The sequence below is a fragment of the Nesoenas mayeri genome (genome assembly GCF_963082525.1).
Source record: "Nesoenas mayeri genome assembly, chromosome: Z".
Taxonomy (NCBI): domain Eukaryota; kingdom Metazoa; phylum Chordata; class Aves; order Columbiformes; family Columbidae; genus Nesoenas; species Nesoenas mayeri.
The window spans coordinates 1019428-1036564 of NC_137542.1; the positions used below are offsets into that span (position 1 = coordinate 1019428).

A 17137-nucleotide genomic window follows, 5' to 3' on the forward strand; every position below is an offset into this window, starting at 1 on the left:
AAATATTTTTTAAAAAGTCTTTCAAGCAAAAAATAAAACAAAAAAAGATTCAGGTCCATAATTTGGTGTTCCATCTGCAGTCTCCACGTACTTTCTAGATGTCCTGTTGCAGACATTGAGGTAACACTAAATAGCATTTTCAGTGTCTTTTCTTTGTCTTTCTAGGCTCAGACTATATAACTAAATTAAATGCAGCTGGCAAAGCAGAATTTAAAACACAACAAGACAAGAAAGGTTTAATTCTTTGATAAGATCTCTACTAACAGAAAAACATCTGTGCTCAGACAGATGTGTTATCTAATGGTTGGGGTCATGTTGTCTTTGATATTACTACGTATACACAAGGTCACAACGAATGATACAGGTTGAGAAAACTCTCGGTACTGTCCACAAGGGTCATTCTAGTCATAATATTTAGGATTTCTCTGTTGTATCTGAGAAAGACTCTACACAGCAAGAAATAATCAGGTTTATCTCACATGGTGTAGTTTATGGCACATGATGATAATTCAGTTTGAGTCCCTGCTGGGGAGGGTTGAGCTCAAAGTTGGCGTTCCCTGTCCACTTGTCCTCAAAATGTCACTAGTGTCAATGAGTTTTGCCCCACAAACCTACATACCATTAAAGACCCCTTCCCTCCCAGTCCCTCCCAGTACCGTATGGATATGCTCTGGTCTGACTTCTGTCCTCCTGGGGAGAAAATAAAATATGACCACACTAGCAAAGGTGTTCTACGAATTATTAAAACAGACTTTCTTCTCCTGTCTACTTGGAAAGAAAATATGTTTAATTTCTATATGTTTGGGAGGCACTAGGGAATATAGTGATGCATAGGCATCCTTCTGGAAGTAAAACACCTGCTCATACGACTCTAACAGTTTTAACAAAAGGAACTAGATACTTAACTTGAAGTAGAAAACAAACAGTTACTAAAATGCTTATTAAGCCTACACTTTATTTTGCAAACCAACAGATGATGCAGTAAATTTTTGCATTCTGAAATATTTAAAGAACTTAAGAGCTGACTTCTCAGCTTTCCTGCACTGCCACAATGCCCCTACTGTACACAGATTTACAAAAACCACTGTTTTCAACAGGTGATGATTTGGCAGCCAGAAATAACCATCAAAAACAATGCAACAAGCAATAAAGAAATAAGAAGGCGGAACAGATGACAGTCACGACACTGTCCCATGCTACGTTAAATCCCCATCGGTGTGAAATCTTTGTGCTTGAAATAAATCTTCATGCTACATTTCTCTGTGCTTTAGGGAAAAAAATAAACAGCGTGGTTTATTATCAAAGCAAGGACCACTAGTAAGTGCACTACAGCAAGGCATACCGCATTGCAGGGAACATCTGGTTTTGCTCTCGATGTGATTATTATGCTCCGTATCATCCTCAGTCTGAGATTCCCCAGTTGAGATGCACTTTGTGCGTGTTCAGGCTTCTTACATCACTGCACAATGGCACTTCTGAGAGTGGACGTAGTTCCTGTACTCTGCAAGCTGCTTCAGGTACAAGTTGGAAGGCCACCTGTGCATCTCTACGAAATTGCGCTCCTCAACTAAACAGAGCAACAAAGGAATTAAATGTAGTATCCAAACAGCACAAGTGCACAGGCTGCAAAAAGTCTTTCAAAATAGGTTAAAAAAAGTTAGGGGTATAAATATGACTAGAAAAGTAAGGATGAGCACTCTCCACTTTGCCTAGAACTTGCCATAGTACATACAGAAGAGTTAGTGCATGATGTTCCCTTGCTTTTAAGTTAACAATAAATAAGTTAGTTAAGAAATACAATAGCCGTTACCAAGATGGGAGAGATTACCCTGAGGATGGATATTCTTCATCTGCAAAAGATAATCCTCCCCCTCTGCTCTGCCTGGGGAGGCCCCATCTGCAGAACTGGGGCCAGTGCTGGGCTCCCCAGGCCAAGAGGGACAAGGAGCCGCTGCAGAGAGTCCAGGGAGGGACACGGAGATGCTGAGGGGTCTGGGGCATCTTTGTGTGAGGAGACACTGAGCGAGCTGGGGCTGCTGAGTGGAGAAGAGAAGCTGAGAGGGATGTGATCAGTGATCAGTGTGTCAGGTGGTGTCAGGATGGAGCAGACTCTGCTCATGGTGCCCAGCGCCAGGGTGAGGGGCAGCGGGCACAGACTGAAGCACAGGAGGCTCCATGTGAACACGAGCAGACACTTGTTTGTTGGAGGTGCCAGAGCCTGGCCCAGGCTGCCCAGAGCGGGTGTGGAGTCTCCTTCTGTGAGCCATTCCAGCCCTGGGATCCTGTGTGATCTGCCTGGGACCTCGTGAGCAGGTGGGGCTGGGACACACGGGGTCACAAACAGCCTGGGGCGCTGGGGACACACGGGGGTCACAAACAGCCTGGGGCGCTGGGGACACACGGGGTCACAAACAGCCTGGGGTGCTGGGGACACACGGGGGCCACAAACAGCCTGGGGTGCTGGGGACACACGGGGGTCACAAACAGCCTGGGGTGCTGGGGACACACGGGGTCACAAACAGCCTGGGGTGCTGTGTTAACCAGATGGGGTAATCAACTGTGAGCATTTTTCTACGCTGCAATATATAAAGGAGGGTATTTCAGTCCCTATGCCAATAGTTTGTCTGAAGATCATTGCAAAAAGAGAGGTAGGGAGAGCAATTAATAATTAAACAAGAGTTTTGTCTTCTATTGCGCATGTTTTTTGTCACTGATGAAACCATGTAGCAGAGTTTTTAGCTGTATTTTTAGATGAAAGCCCCTTTGCCTTCGCAGGAATATGCATTTTCATCACACTACCCCAGAATTTCCCAGGTCAGCCTGCAGTGGTTCCCTGGTCCTTTGGGGGCTCTGACCGAGCAGGATAGAGACCAATGCGGAGCAGAGACGGCAGTTCGGGGAGGGCTGAGGGCAGCGACTTTGCAGGAACAAAGGGCTGCCAGCGGCACCTTCCCGCTCGCCTTGTGCAATAGGCAGGGCTGCTGCTGAAGATGTCAGCCATCAGAAAGACACTGGAGAGCTGGCGCACCATGCTGAGTTGCTCTCCTGGATCCCTGAGGTGATCATAGTACCACAGGGTAACAGGGGCAAGTGTAGAGTCCTGCATCTGGGCAGGAACAACCCCAGGTTCCAGTATAGGTTGGGAAATTACATATTAGAGAGCAGTGTAGGGGAAAGGGACCTGGGGGTCCTGGGGACAGCAGGGTGACCATGAGCCAGCACTGGGCCCTTGTGGCCAGGAAGCCAATGGGACCTGGGGTGGGTTAGAAGGGGGTGGTCAGTAGGTCAGAGAGGTTCTCCTGCCCCTCTGCTCTGCCCTGGGGAGACCACACCTGGAATCTTGTGTCCAGCTGTGGCCCCTCAGTTCCAGCAGGACAGGGAACTGCTGCAGAGAGTCCAGCGCAGCCACCAAGATGCTGCAGGGAGTGGAGCATCTCCCGTGTGAGGAAAGGCTGAGGGAGCTGGGGCTCTGGAGCTGGACAAGAGGACACTGAGGGGGGACTCATTGCTGGGGATCAATATGGAAAGGGGCAGTGTCAGGAGGATGGAGCCAGGCTCTGCTGGTGACAACCAGGGACAGGACAAGGGGCAATGGGTGCAAACTGGAACACAGGAGGTTCCACTGAAAGAGGAGAAGCAACTTGTTGGGGTGAGGGTGGCAGAGCCTGGCCCAGGCTGCCCAGGGGGTTGTGGAGTCTCCTTCTGTGCAGACATTCCAACCCGCCTGGACACCTTCCTGTGTAACCTCATCTGGGTGTTCCTGCTCCATGGGGGGATTGCACTGGGTGAGCTTTCCAGGGCCCTTCCAACCTCTCACATTCTGGGATTCTGTGATTCTGTGAACACTCCCACCCAACCTGGTGTCATCTGCAAACTGACTGAGGGTGCTCTCGATGCCCCATCCAGATAATTGATAAAGAGTTTAAGCAGAACTAGCCTCATGCTGATCCCTGGGGACACCACTCATGACCGGTCGCCAACTGGGTTTGGCTCCGTTCACCTCAACTCTTTCTGCCTGATCCTCCACGTTGTGCCATGCAGTCTTGAGTAAGAAAGGCAGACTAACTGTAACTAGGTCTGCAAAGTGTGGTCCCATCATAACGTGCCTGTGAGTGTTTGTGCCCTGGCAAGCCGGATCAGCATGGTTTCATCCCATCCATCTATATTTTCTTACATATTTCTATTTCTTTCCTGTGTCTGTCTCAGTGCAAGTGATACAGTAGAGAGTCTTGACCCCTCAGTGCAAGAGACTCAGAGGGCGCAGAAGGATGAAGGGCAGATTGCTGGGTGTGTGGACACCAAAACCCTTGTCCTTTGAGTCAACATACAGGCGCTTACCAAAATGGCCAGCCTGGTATCAGCGGGTGGCCAGAGACCTCAGAAATCTCACCTGACTGCTTTAGTACCGCCCTCCATCAGCCCTGGGTGCTGCACAAATGGTGGAAGCATGGAAGAAAACTGCAGGTGATGGCAAAGCAAAGGTCTGGCGAGGTCACACTGCAACTGTTCATCCCACAGCACCTGCTGGTGAGTGCTGAGAAATGATGCTTATCAGAAGCATCACTGCGTAAGCTTCAGAACATATGCAGTCTGACAGCCATTGGGATAACTGCAGTGTGGAGATGGAAGTGCCATTGCTCTAACCTTCCATGGCAGTAAAAAACAACAACAAAAAGACAAACAGACAAAACCCCACACACATTCAATAAACTATATGAATAAAGTGATATCCCACTGGGGAATGGAAAAATGGGTAAGCAGATGTGCCTAGATAGAGCCCCGAAGGGACCATAAGCCAGAAGGGTCTCTGTGCACTCCTGGCTACCCAGGGGAAGCCAGAGGCAGCCTCTGTCTTCACAAAATGCAGAGGACAACCTGATCCCTGAAGCTTCAGGAGAACCACAGGGTGGTTGAGACCAAAACCCTGTAGTGAGGGAGATCCCACAAAGTGTCACCCTGTCACCTGAACCAGCAACAAGGGAAGCAGATCAAGTCCACTGTGCACCAGCCCCACTGATGGGTGACACAGGTGCCCTGTTCTACCGAGTTTAATCCAGATCTCCCTATACAAAATGGACATTCCAGAAGAGGCATCGGTGGGCAGCTGGAAGATGAATTTCAAGTCCAAACACGGCAGGGAGGACCTAGATCTCCTTCCTTTGCTCCTAATGATTACATAGTTGTCTATCATCACATATATGTATACAAGCCTTGCAAATGCGGAAAGAGGACCTTTAATGTACTTTGGACCAAACAGAGCTTCAGATCACTAACAAGAAAACCCTTTTCTGCAATACACTGGCCCATTATCAATGGTGTGACTATGAACCAAGGATCAAAGATATGCATACGTCAAGATCACCTTTGTCAGGGTGATGAAAGATCCCATAATCAATGAGCAAAAGTTTCTAGAGTTACATATCAGGAAACAAATATACCATTTGGGAAAGTAAATAGCAGTTCCCTGGAAGAACCTGGGCTTATCTATTTGAATGACATTAATTATTTGATTTCATGAGATGTGCTATAAAGTACTGTAAGAATCCTGTTTTCTTCAAAGAAAACCCCAACCCTTAAGGATCAGATATTGGAAGTGACTCATTGATTCAAATATACAAATGGAACAAAATTATGTACATAAGCTGGAAGGGTGAACCATCCAGCTCAGACTCTGGACTAAACTAGAATGTATATCCTAAAGAAATCCCAATCATCTTCTCATGCAGAAGTAGTACTGTCCAGTACCTCACTTCCAGTCTAAGCAGAAAGTAAAAACATCTATTGTTTTAAAAGTAATTGATAAATTACCTGAAAGATCTTGAAATTCAGGCTTTTGACTGAAGATGAGGTAGTTAGTGGCAATAAAATGAAGAAGCCAGGTTGAGAGGCAATCAGAATTGTGAAACTGCAAGAAGGAAACACAAACAACACTTAATGCTGTCATGTCTATAACACAACTATACCTTGCATGCCAAAATATTTCAGATTTCCACTGTTTACTAAATAAAGTTTTGACTGTAGGAGATAATGAAGGAAACGTTGTTGATGGAAACATGCAAACAGATGGAGATCCAAGAACAAACAATAAAACTTGCTGTCCCAGAGGTGTGATCCAACCCCTGGGGCTCCTTTGGTCATGAATCTTCAAAATCTCTGTTTTCTGCACAGAAGCAGAGCTTCAGAAAAAGGAACGTGAGGAGCATGTCATGACGGTTTTGTTGTCTCCTCTTTCTCCACAAAAAGCTGTTAATTTGAGACAATACCCTGCCTGAGACTTGTAAACAGTTCAATTTTTATTTTCCTCTTCTGTTTACACAATCTCTTTTTTTTTCAGCCTCTAATATTTTCATGGTTTTTATGTATTTCACTCAATATTCAATCAGGATAGATCTCCTTTGCCACTTACATATTACATATTTTCTTTTTTACCAAAAGAGAAAGTAGTGTCTCCTCATTTGCCTAAAATACACCTTTTCTAGCAAAAGCTGCAGTTAAGCCAAATTACAACAATATGTCGTCGATGAAGCCAGTTGCACAAATTATGGTATAAACGCAATAAAAGGCTGAAGAAGGCTTTATTTTAGCCAATCCTGTGCCACCAAATATCCCTAATCAGGATTGCTTATCAACGCTTAGGAAGGGAAATTATTAAGGTCTTAAAAATCTTAACAATTACGTTTTAAGAACAAGCAAAAAAACCCCACTGAAGCCAATATACATGTTCTTATGTGGCATATTCAACACACACCTTGGCCTTTTTGAGCAAGCTGACAATACTGAGGCTCGTGGATGCCAGTTCCCTGCTGGGCATGCTCTGGAGCTGCGTGATGATGTAGAGCTCACAGATGTGCTGGAGTCTCATTACCTGGTACATCTCCGCACAGATCAAGAGGGACATGGCCTGGAGAATGCTGGCTGAAAAACAACAACAAAAATTTACATGTATTTTATCTTTTCGGCAAAATTATCAGAGCCACTTTTCACTGGGTTGCCTTTTAAACGCCTGACGTTGAACCCAAAATCAAACTGCTGTCGATCACCTTTTATTTTTCACTATCATAATTAAAAGTTTTCTGTATTCTATATAGAAAGTGTTCTATTTTCTATATTCTATAAGTTTTCTATCTTATTCTGGATAAACTATTTAATTAACACAAAAAGAGTAGTTAGTACTTTTTAGAAAGTAAATGTAATAAATTATTCTCAACATCCTGTATCTCCAAGACACTAAGTCAAGTGCTCCTGGCCTATTTAAAGTGATGATTAATAAGAGGATTTAGCTTTCTAACTTCTCTTTCAAAAGAGAACTTCTGTGATATATGCACAAGAAAATATACAGGGTGTTTCAAAAAGATGGACCCAATTTCAAAGATACAGAGGGGATTTCAAGTTGGGTCCATCTTTTTGAAACACCTGTAAAAAGGCCCAAAAGAAGATGGAGTTACCATATTAAAAAAAGAATAAAAAATTGTATGGTGGTTACATATTTAAACTGATAGACAAGGAAATGTTAGACTGGGAAGAGAAACACATGGAAAACCAAAGAATAGCATAGAATTATTTGAAAATGAAACCAAAAGCAAAAATATGTATCGCAACATCATCAAAAATATGTATCGCAACATCACAGGAAAAATAGCTGGTTTTAAATCATATTTCTTATTTAGAATGTAGATTTTCACTAAAAAAGACAAAGATTAAAACACAAAGAATACTCTAGTTCATTTTTTCTTGATAAATACTCAATTTGACACACTTTTCCTAGTTTTACATAGAAATAAGAAGATATCCATGAGTATAAATAAGGTATTCTTCCAATTTAACCTTCCTTATGTTAAACTTACCAAAATATATGTTAAACAAAACGCCATTTTAAGATAAAACCCAGAATTAAGGTTAGAAAGCAGAATTATTGTGATGTAGAAATAAAATTCCAAATATTGAGATGGACCAGAGATAAAATGTCGAAGTTTGAGTCTTGCTCAAGCACAAAAAATACAGCATTTTATTGACGATTTTTGTTCTGCCTGCAGTTGATCTTACCTCAATAAGGCTGATTTATTTGTTTATCGCACAGTATGAACAAGTTGCTTTTCTTGATGTATTATACTTGAAAACACTGGCATTTTTTGATGAAATAAGTGCAGCACCAAGAAGGTAGCAACTTTACTTTCTATTAATGACTCCCTGCAGAAAAATAAGTGACAGACATACGCGTGTTTTTAAATTCTCTTACCTGGGCAGCAGGAGTCGGTATAAAGATACTCGAGAAAGGAGAGGAAAGTGTCTTTGGAAACCCCGTACACTGGGACCAGGATGCTGTTTGCTTCCAGATAATTTCCATTAAACATCGCGGCCATGACCTCGCAGCGAGCCACCAGAACTGCCCTGTGCGCGGGTACCGTGGCGCCTGCAGCACGCAAATTAAAACTCGTGATCGTTTTATATGCACTGAAACATCTTGATTTTGAAGCGGGTATTTTCTTAGAAGGTCTTTGCTTCACTGAAGCCAATTAAAGTGTTTAAAATTAACAATGTCGAACAGATAACTAATAGCACACTCAGTTTATACCAGTCAAGATATTTATATTTGCCTAGTAGCCAGCAGAAAACAAAAGGAAATAGCCTATTTATTATGACAACCTGCTCCCAACACCGGGTGCTCCAAATAGAGCAAACTTTTATCAGTCAGAAAGTCTTTCAACTAGTAAAAAATCTGACACCACTGTCACTAGATCATTTTACATGAACTGAACCTCTGTCCCGCTGCATAAATACACAGCGCAGTGAATTAGCATTCAAATGAGTAATTTGCGTTCATCAGTAATCCCATTGGTGATGAATGTGTGTTCCAGGAGTCAGACTTTCACACAACTGCAAAAGCAGAGAAAGGCAAATTATCCCAGATGAAACTCCACTAAATCCACTAAGTATGTATGAATTTAACCAGATTAAGTGTTCTGTCTAAATGAATTTCCTGATGGCTACCTTACAAAAATAATGCTGATCAATCTTTCTATTATAATCAAAATTATAATATACAGATCAGCTGCTAAGCAAGATAAATATACTATAAATACTTATACAGAAGTTACTATCCTAATTTCCTCAACCACAACCCTGTCACCCACCTAATTCCTTGAAGACATTTGACACCTTTTGATTTTTGTTTTATTTCTATTCACCTGTGTTTATACTTCCAAATTACCTAAGCTGCATACAAAATAGGTATATTTCTATATAGAGAGGACACAACAATGCCATTATATATTTACTCACATAACATGAGCAATAGACGGTGCAGAAGCGGTGTAAGGTGTACATGCAGTTCTACATGCAATTGGATATTTACCTACTAATTAGGAGGGTTGGTCACATTATGAGTCTTTACACAGACATAATGGGCTCCCATTTTCAACCTCTCCCATGTTCTTTTGTGAGCTGGAAAGCTCAAAGCAACCCCCAATATTCAAGGAATTAGTTGAAGACTTAAAAACGTATTTGCCTGATCAAGATTAAAGCCTCCGTGTCTCTTAGTAATTATTTAATTTTAATGCAATTATTGTGGCTAATGAATTAGAGGAAAAGGATTGGAAGATTTATCAAGCACTAGGAAAACGGCAAGCATACTTTTTAAAAAGTACTTGTCACCCCATTCATTCAGCAGTAATCTTTTTTCTGTAAAATATACAGCGGTGGTATGGTTTCATCAGCTTCCCACAGAGTCTCTCTGTGAGTGGGACAGAGACGAATTGTTCATGTAATTAAGCTCAACATCAGTATTTTGTTCTCTTTTTCAAATATCTTTTGGGGGTTCTTCCTGCATATTGAACAGAACACCTAGAAAGAATCTGCTTGTCCTCAGGTACTTATGTTCGAGGGATTAATGCTTCATATTTGTCCCTGAGATTTAAAGCTGAAAATAACTGTTGAATCCTAAAAGACTATTGCTGTATGAAGGGTGGGCATGGACAAAACGGGAAAATCATGAGCCTTTAAAAACCATGTCATACTTATTCTCGCAAAAGCATGTGGCACTTTTACCTCCCTGTAGTCTTATTTTTAAGGGTGAGCACATTTTATTTCCAGAAAAAGAAAAACAACAACGACAACCACCACAGCAACAGCAAAAACAAAAAGCCAGCTGTGACACTGCAGCATATTGGTGCACCCAAGCACATCCTTTGCAGACAAAAAGGGAACAAAAGATGGTTTCATTGCCCATGTCTATGCTGAGGAGCACTTGGCATCTTTGTGAGCAGATCTTTGTAACACCACCAACTTCTTAGAGTCATAGAATAGTTCTGATTGGATAAGACCTTTAAGATCATTGAGTCCAACTGTTAACCCAACACAGCCCAGTCCACCTCTACTCCATGTCCCTGAGAGCCTCATGTCCGTCTGTCCAACCCTCCAGGGCTGGTGACTCCAGCACTGCCCTGGGCAGCCTGTTCAATGCCCCACAGCCCTTTGGGGAAGAAATTGTTCCCACATCCAACCTCAACCTCCCCTGGGCAACTTGAGGCCGTTTCCTCTGCTCCTGGCGCTTGTTCCTGGGGAGCAGAGCCCGACCCCCCTGGCTCCAAGCTCCTTTCAGGCAGGTCAGAGATCAGAAGGTCTCCCCTCAGCTCCTGTTCTCCAGCTGAACCCCCAGGTCCCTCAGTCTCCATCACACTTGTGCTCCAGCCCCTCACCAGCTCCGTTCCCTTTTCTGCACTCGCTCCAGCACCTCAAGACCTTTCTTGGTGTGAGGGGCCCAAAACTGCCCCAGGATTCGAGGTTTGGCCTCCTCAGTGCTCAGCACAGAGGAAATTTTAAACTTAACAGACTGTTCCAGACAAGTCAGCATGGAAATCCATCCCCTGCTCCCCTTCATCTTTTTAGTCCTGGCCACAAAGTGGACTAGATGATAATTACCATCATCTCAACAGACTTCTTTTAATTATTAACAACAAAAAAGCCCAACCAATAACAAATCCAGACGTGGCCATCAGAGTCCATGCATCTCCAAGGTTTGATGCTGGATAGAACCCTTGGGCACATCCTGGTTTTTGCACAAGTGGGAACGTGAGGAAGACAAATAAGTTTTTAAATAAAATCACTGTCCTCTGTGATGCAAACCCTGGTTTAGACTGTCTACCTTGGTGCCACGCCATGGCAGGAGCCTTTCCTGCAGAACACCCCTCGTTCTGCTGAACCTGTGAGGGCAGAAAGTCTACCATGACAGGCAGAGGACACTCATATGGGCTCAGCCCTGATAAACCAGCTTGAGAGTGGACACTGCTGTAAAGCACCCATAGGGACAAACATTAGCTCTAGGGAAAAAACACTTTTCACAATGATAACTAAGTGTATGCATGGTCTTAGTTTTGATGCAACAGAAAACATGGCCATCTTCATTTGCCTCCCTTCTGCAGAGAGAGCATAAGCTGCAGGAGCAGTGGTGTCCATGTGAACAGGAGCAGTGGTACTGTACCTTGTATTTTGAAGATGACATCAGCCAGGACAGGCGTATTAAAGAACAGCCTGAGAGAAGTACTGTACAGCCGCTTTATCTGGTGAGATCTGCAGTCCTTTACAGCGTTCAGCTGCAAAACAATTTATAAATATTAATATATTTATAAAATATTAATAAAACACTGCCATGGAAGATTACAAAACACAGTCCACAGAAGAATACAAACCATGGTTTATATAGGGAAACTAAGCAACAGCCTTTCACTGTCTGCTTTGTGTTCTGCTAATGCCTCTCACATGTGCAATACTCTGCAATTATCTTTATCATTTAATTTCCTTTTCCCCACAGCACAGCAGCTCCAAGGCATCTTTGTCTCCTACACTCACATCCCAGCTCTTCCCTTGGTACCCTCTGGGCTGACAAAACTCCCCCATCCAGCATCTCTGGGCAGCTTTATCTGCACCATGAATTTTTTGGACTCCAAAGCTTCCTGCACCTGCTCTGTTCGCACCCGAAGCTGCAGAAGCACAAGGTCTGAGGGCTCTGTGGGTAAGACTGGTGGGACACAAGCCCAACCCCAATACGATGCTGCACACGTATGCAAGGCAGCCAAAAGTCGTGTATTTTTTGATATTGCCCTGGCGTTGTCTCCACAGAGGCAGAGGGAGCTCAGGGGCTGACATGCAGAATTCTCTTCCGACAATCTGGGTGTGTTCACGTCAAGAGCCTCCAAAACCCAGGACTTTCACTTAGCTTTTCAATTTTGTTTTTCTTACTTTAAAAATTGAATCTAAGCTACCAAAAGGAGCACCGCCAGTGATAAATTGCCACAAGCGAAATTCAGGTGAGATTGAATTGACGATTAAAATTTTGTCTAATTTATAGAATTAATTGTTGTAAGGAAAATCTCAATTTTTATCTAGTCCACATGTATTCAAAGAAATACTTCTAAATATGAAATAAAAGTACCTCAAAGGCATAACAGAACCACAGAAGCAACAACATCTCATGCTTATTTCCTTAAAAGTTTTCAGGACTTTCCCAGTCCAAGCCTATGAGTGTTTTAGCTGTGCACACTTAGGACTGGAAAGCCTACAGCTGAGCAACCAGAAGCTTAAAACAGCTAAGAAACATTTTGGTTTTCATATTATCTCAAGACAGTCCAAGTTAATTTCTCATTTAAATCAACAGAAATACTTTCTGCAAGTTCTATAGTACCAGGGAATGTATGAGCTCTATCAGCAAATGCCTGTTAAAATCAGTTCTGTATTGTAACTTTTTATTAATGTAATAACGTGACACAGATCACATTTTACTGCAAAGTCATCTGCTGAATTAAATACGTTGAGCTATAGACAGATTTCCACCCCACAGCACTTACAAGAGGAATCAGCTCTCCTGACCTACTGCAGAAATGTAACTTTTAGTACGTACTCAGGAAAGCCAGGCTTTGCTGGGCAGCTTCTATCAGATGAGAATTAGAAGCACATAACCATGTTGTTAGACAATGTGCAAAGTTGTGAATATGAGCAACACTTCTAGGACAACCGCTTGTGTGTTACCAATTATATTAATTCTGCACATCAGATCAGCATCTCTGTGTTTCTGTTTTGTTCTTGTCTGTGAACAACCCACTGTTAAAATAACAAAAACTGGGTAAGCCAGAGTTTAAAATGAACTGACAAGGAAATCTGGTCTGCAAAACAATTTCCCAAAAACCGAAGTAAACCGAAGTAACTAATAACAGTTACCCCAACAGAGTTAGATGTACCTTCCCTGGAGTTTTCAGGATGCATTTAACTTTCTCAAGCACTTGTTCAGTTTCTTCTGGGTCCTTCAACTTCTTTCTTATATCCTCTTCCAGCCGTTCCCACTGAAAAGCACCTGTCGCAAGACCAGGAAAAGCTGGGTTGCAAATCAGCAATGCACGGGCCTTAGCAGGCAGAGGAAAAAATATCCATGGAAAACAGATCCTGCAGAAACTGTATTTTTTGCATATACTCATATCTTTTTGCTTAGGAAGGGCAAAATGCAACTCTTGCACAATAAAACTTCCCTGGTACTTTTACAAGAATCCAATTAAGTGCAGAGAGATCAGAGCACCTCCTTTGCTTTCAAAACTGATGTCTGGATTTGTCCCAGTTCGATCACTACATATTGCACTCTGAAAAAAATCCTGAATGTTTCAATATTTACAGAAGTTATTCAGCTTCTGTTCCTACTGCTGGTTGGATTGCTTTGCAGGTGTCTGAATCAGAAGAGCTTCATCCACAGTTAGAGTCTGAATAGCAGTATCTAAAAAACCCACCAAGTTTGCAGTGTAATTTGTTTATTTCTTGTTTTTAGAGTCAAAACCTTGATATGCTTTCAGGGCCCTCCCTAGCTTTCTTGGAACAACTGAAAGTGTTGGTTGACATTAAAATAAACATAATTTATCCCTATAAATTTTGCTGCAGTGAGTCTCAAAGACACCATGGGTTTTTTTTGGTACCTTTCAGCTCTAATTCCCAGGGCTGTGCAGCAAAGAAGAGTCAGAGACAGAAAAAGCTCAGGGTAAAGCACAAGCCAGCCCAGTCCTGGAAGCTGCAGAAAAGACTAAAACGGCACATACAGCATTTGGCGTCTTTAGCGTTGTCAGCTCCTATGTGTACCATATGGGTGGTGTTTATAACCCCATAGGCATAAAGTCATGGTCCTGAAAGGCTGAAAATGATGACACTGCCTCGTGACCTGATCTGTTCTCAGCCCATGCATCAAACAGCTTTGAAAGGCGTCACCTCCCAAAGGTGCCAAACAGGGCAATGACCTTTGCCAATGACCTTCACCAATGACCTTCGCCAATGACCTTCACCAATGACTTTGCCAATGACCTTCACCAATGATCTTCGCCAATGACCTTCAGGTCGGGAGCTGTGACGCACAGCAGAGTTTCGTCTACAACCATGCAAAGTTTCCCACCTCTTTGGCTGACATAAACAAAAATAAAATTAATACAAAGAAAGCAGCAGACACACTTATCTTTCATCTGCTGAAATTCCGGGTTTAATCGTCTATTCATGATGCCAGTAAATCAATCCATTCACATTGAAAAAAATTTTGCATCTGTTCTTTGTATTTGACGCTTGTTTGGAAAGAACTGGAAGGGATGTTTTCAATTACAAATTCTAATTGAAACCTGAAAGAGTTTTCCTTCTGTCTTCATAAACCAGCATCTGCATCTCAGCTACTAAGCAGAGATTGACTAAGCTTCTTTATGGATGCAGCTCTAGCAATCTATTAATATAATTATTTTGGACTTTTAAAAATTGTAGATAAAACCAGAATGCACCATTAAAAAGCTGTCTAACTCTTTCAATATATATACATATATATTCTTATGTACTGACAGCTTGCAAAATATTTAATAATGAACAAATTACCATCACGTACTTCCAGAAAAAACAAAAAATTAAAAAATTCTCTTTCACCTGAGGATTCCTGAGCAACATTTAGGTAGAAAAATATCAATTTCATATTAACAGACAACTGGGATTAGCAGGTGAGGTCTTTGGCCATTGCTTGTACTGAATCGGCAGCAAAACTCATGCAGAGTGTCAGAGCCCCCTGCAACCCAACCAGTTATTACTGTTTTCAGCAGCACCATATGCAGAAGAAAAATTACTTCAGTTTTCTTAAGTAACCCTTCACTCTCATTGATGTGATTAGAACATACAATCATTTAAAATAATTTAAAAGTGCATGATCTACAACTGTCACAAATTCTGGATGTTTTTGGCAGAGCTTTTGAATAGTATTGGTGTTTGGTTATGGACTTAGTTCAGTAAAATATTGCACTTAATTTATGTTAATTAGATCTGGAACTAATTCAATTTTCGTTTCATTTAGGTGAAGGGCTTTTTTCACATAGACATTGTTCACCCCTCTGCTCCGCTCTGCTGAGACCCCCCTGCAGTGCTGGTCCAGCTCTGGGTCCTCAGCACAGACACACATGGAGCTGCTGGAGAGGGGCCAGAGCAGCCCCAGGAATGACCCGAGGCTGGAACAGCTCTGCTGGGGACAGGTGACAGAGCTGGGCTGTTCAGCTGGAGAACAGAAGCTCCGGGACACCTTAGTGCACCTTTCAGTGCTTAAAAGGGGCCCATGAGAAAGATGGGACAGACTTTTGAGCAGGGCCTGTTGTGACAGGACAAGGGCTGATGGTTTAAACTAAAGGAGGGAGATTCAGGCTGGACATGAGGAAGAAATTGTTGGCCCTGAGGGTGGTGAGAGCCTGTGCCAGGTTGGCCAGAGAGGGCAATGATCCTGAGGGTCTCTTCCAACTGAAATAATTCTATGAGTCTATGATTCTATCTACAATAAAAGCAATGTAATGAATAGAGAACTGGGTCCTCTGTTCCACTGAAACTGTTTAGTTGAGGAGCAGCTCAACTAGGAACTGGGCATGTCTAGTTGTGGAGCTGAAAATATCTCAGGAAAGTGGTCTTTTCTGACATCCCACGTGTGCTCCTGTTACATGGACAGTGTGGAGTTCTATGGGATTTTGTGCTTTGTTCCTAGAGATTGAAAGGAACTTCTTTCTTGGCAGTTGACCAGAAATGAAAATAACAAAAGGAAAATTACACTAAAACATATCTAAATTAGGGCGTCTATCCCTGGAGACATCCCAGGCCAGGCTGGATGGGGCTCTGAGCAACCTGAGCTCATGGCAGGGGGGGAACTGGGGGAGCTGGGGAGGGCCCTGCAACACAAACTTTTGTGATTTTATGATCATAATCACAAGGTTAAAATAAATGTAGCAACATGTCAGAACATCATCTCCCAACAGCAAAGACGTGTTCCTTAGGTTGGTGTGCATACTCCTCCATGAGCCACCAACTCCTCCATACTCCTCCATGAGCCACCCAGGTGTGGATTGGGCTCTTCTCCCAGGCGGTCAGCAATAGGACAAGGGGCCATGGGCTTCAACTCTGCCAGGGGAAACTGAGGCTGGAGATTAGAAAGCAATTCTGTGCAGAGAGTGGTCAGGCATTGGAATGGCTGCCCAGGGAGGTGCTGGACTCACTGGCCCTGGCGGTTTTTAAACTGAGATTGGACATGGCACTTAGTGCCATGATCTGGTCAATGGACTGGAGTTGGATCAAGAGTTGGACTCGATGACCTCTGGGGTCTTTTCCAACCCAGTCGATTCCGTGATTCTGTGATTCTGTAACTGTAGGAGAAATGAGCAGCTGGAACCGTTCCTGGGAGTACCTGAGTAAATGAAGTGAAGGATGTCTGGCAGACAAGAGCAGAAGACAGAGTCCTTCACCACCACCCTCACTGGTGGGACACATGGTGGGACACCACGGGGGGACGGGGGGAAGGCGGCCCCAACATCCACGGCGAAGAGGCTCCGCGCCGTCCGCACGATGGAGGCGTCCGGGATGTCGGCCGGGCTCTTCACCTCGAACAGCAGCATGAAGAGGGGGCTGACGGAGCAGAGGATGATCTTGTGAGCTTCCACCATCGTGCTCAGGTCTTCGGAGTAGAACGCCACGTCCGCGCACTGGCAGCAGCAGAGCAGGTTGTGCAGGTCCGCGTCGTAGTGCGAGGCTTCGCCCTTCAGGATTGGCATTTTTTCTGTGGAAGAGAACGAGTCAGGCTGTAGAGCTGAAGACAATATCAACCAACACACAACTG

At 43.3% G+C, this 17137-nt stretch overlaps 1 protein-coding gene across 1 annotated transcript in view; it reads right to left on the bottom strand.

Annotated features, from left to right (window-relative positions):
- Nucleotides 1-1451: 1451 nt before the first annotated feature.
- RHOBTB3 (Rho related BTB domain containing 3) overlaps nucleotides 1452-17137 on the bottom strand; it is a gene marked incomplete at both ends in the record, with an annotated part of 31328 nt that continues 15642 nt past the window's right edge. The window contains 7 exons of the mRNA XM_080362177.1: nucleotides 1452-1567; nucleotides 5809-5905; nucleotides 6749-6915; nucleotides 8237-8410; nucleotides 11477-11588; nucleotides 13230-13342; nucleotides 16709-17077. Of these exons, the coding sequence (XP_080218303.1) occupies nucleotides 1452-1567; nucleotides 5809-5905; nucleotides 6749-6915; nucleotides 8237-8410; nucleotides 11477-11588; nucleotides 13230-13342; nucleotides 16709-17077 (1148 nt within the window). The remainder of the gene's footprint in view (nucleotides 1568-5808; nucleotides 5906-6748; nucleotides 6916-8236; nucleotides 8411-11476; nucleotides 11589-13229; nucleotides 13343-16708; nucleotides 17078-17137) is intronic.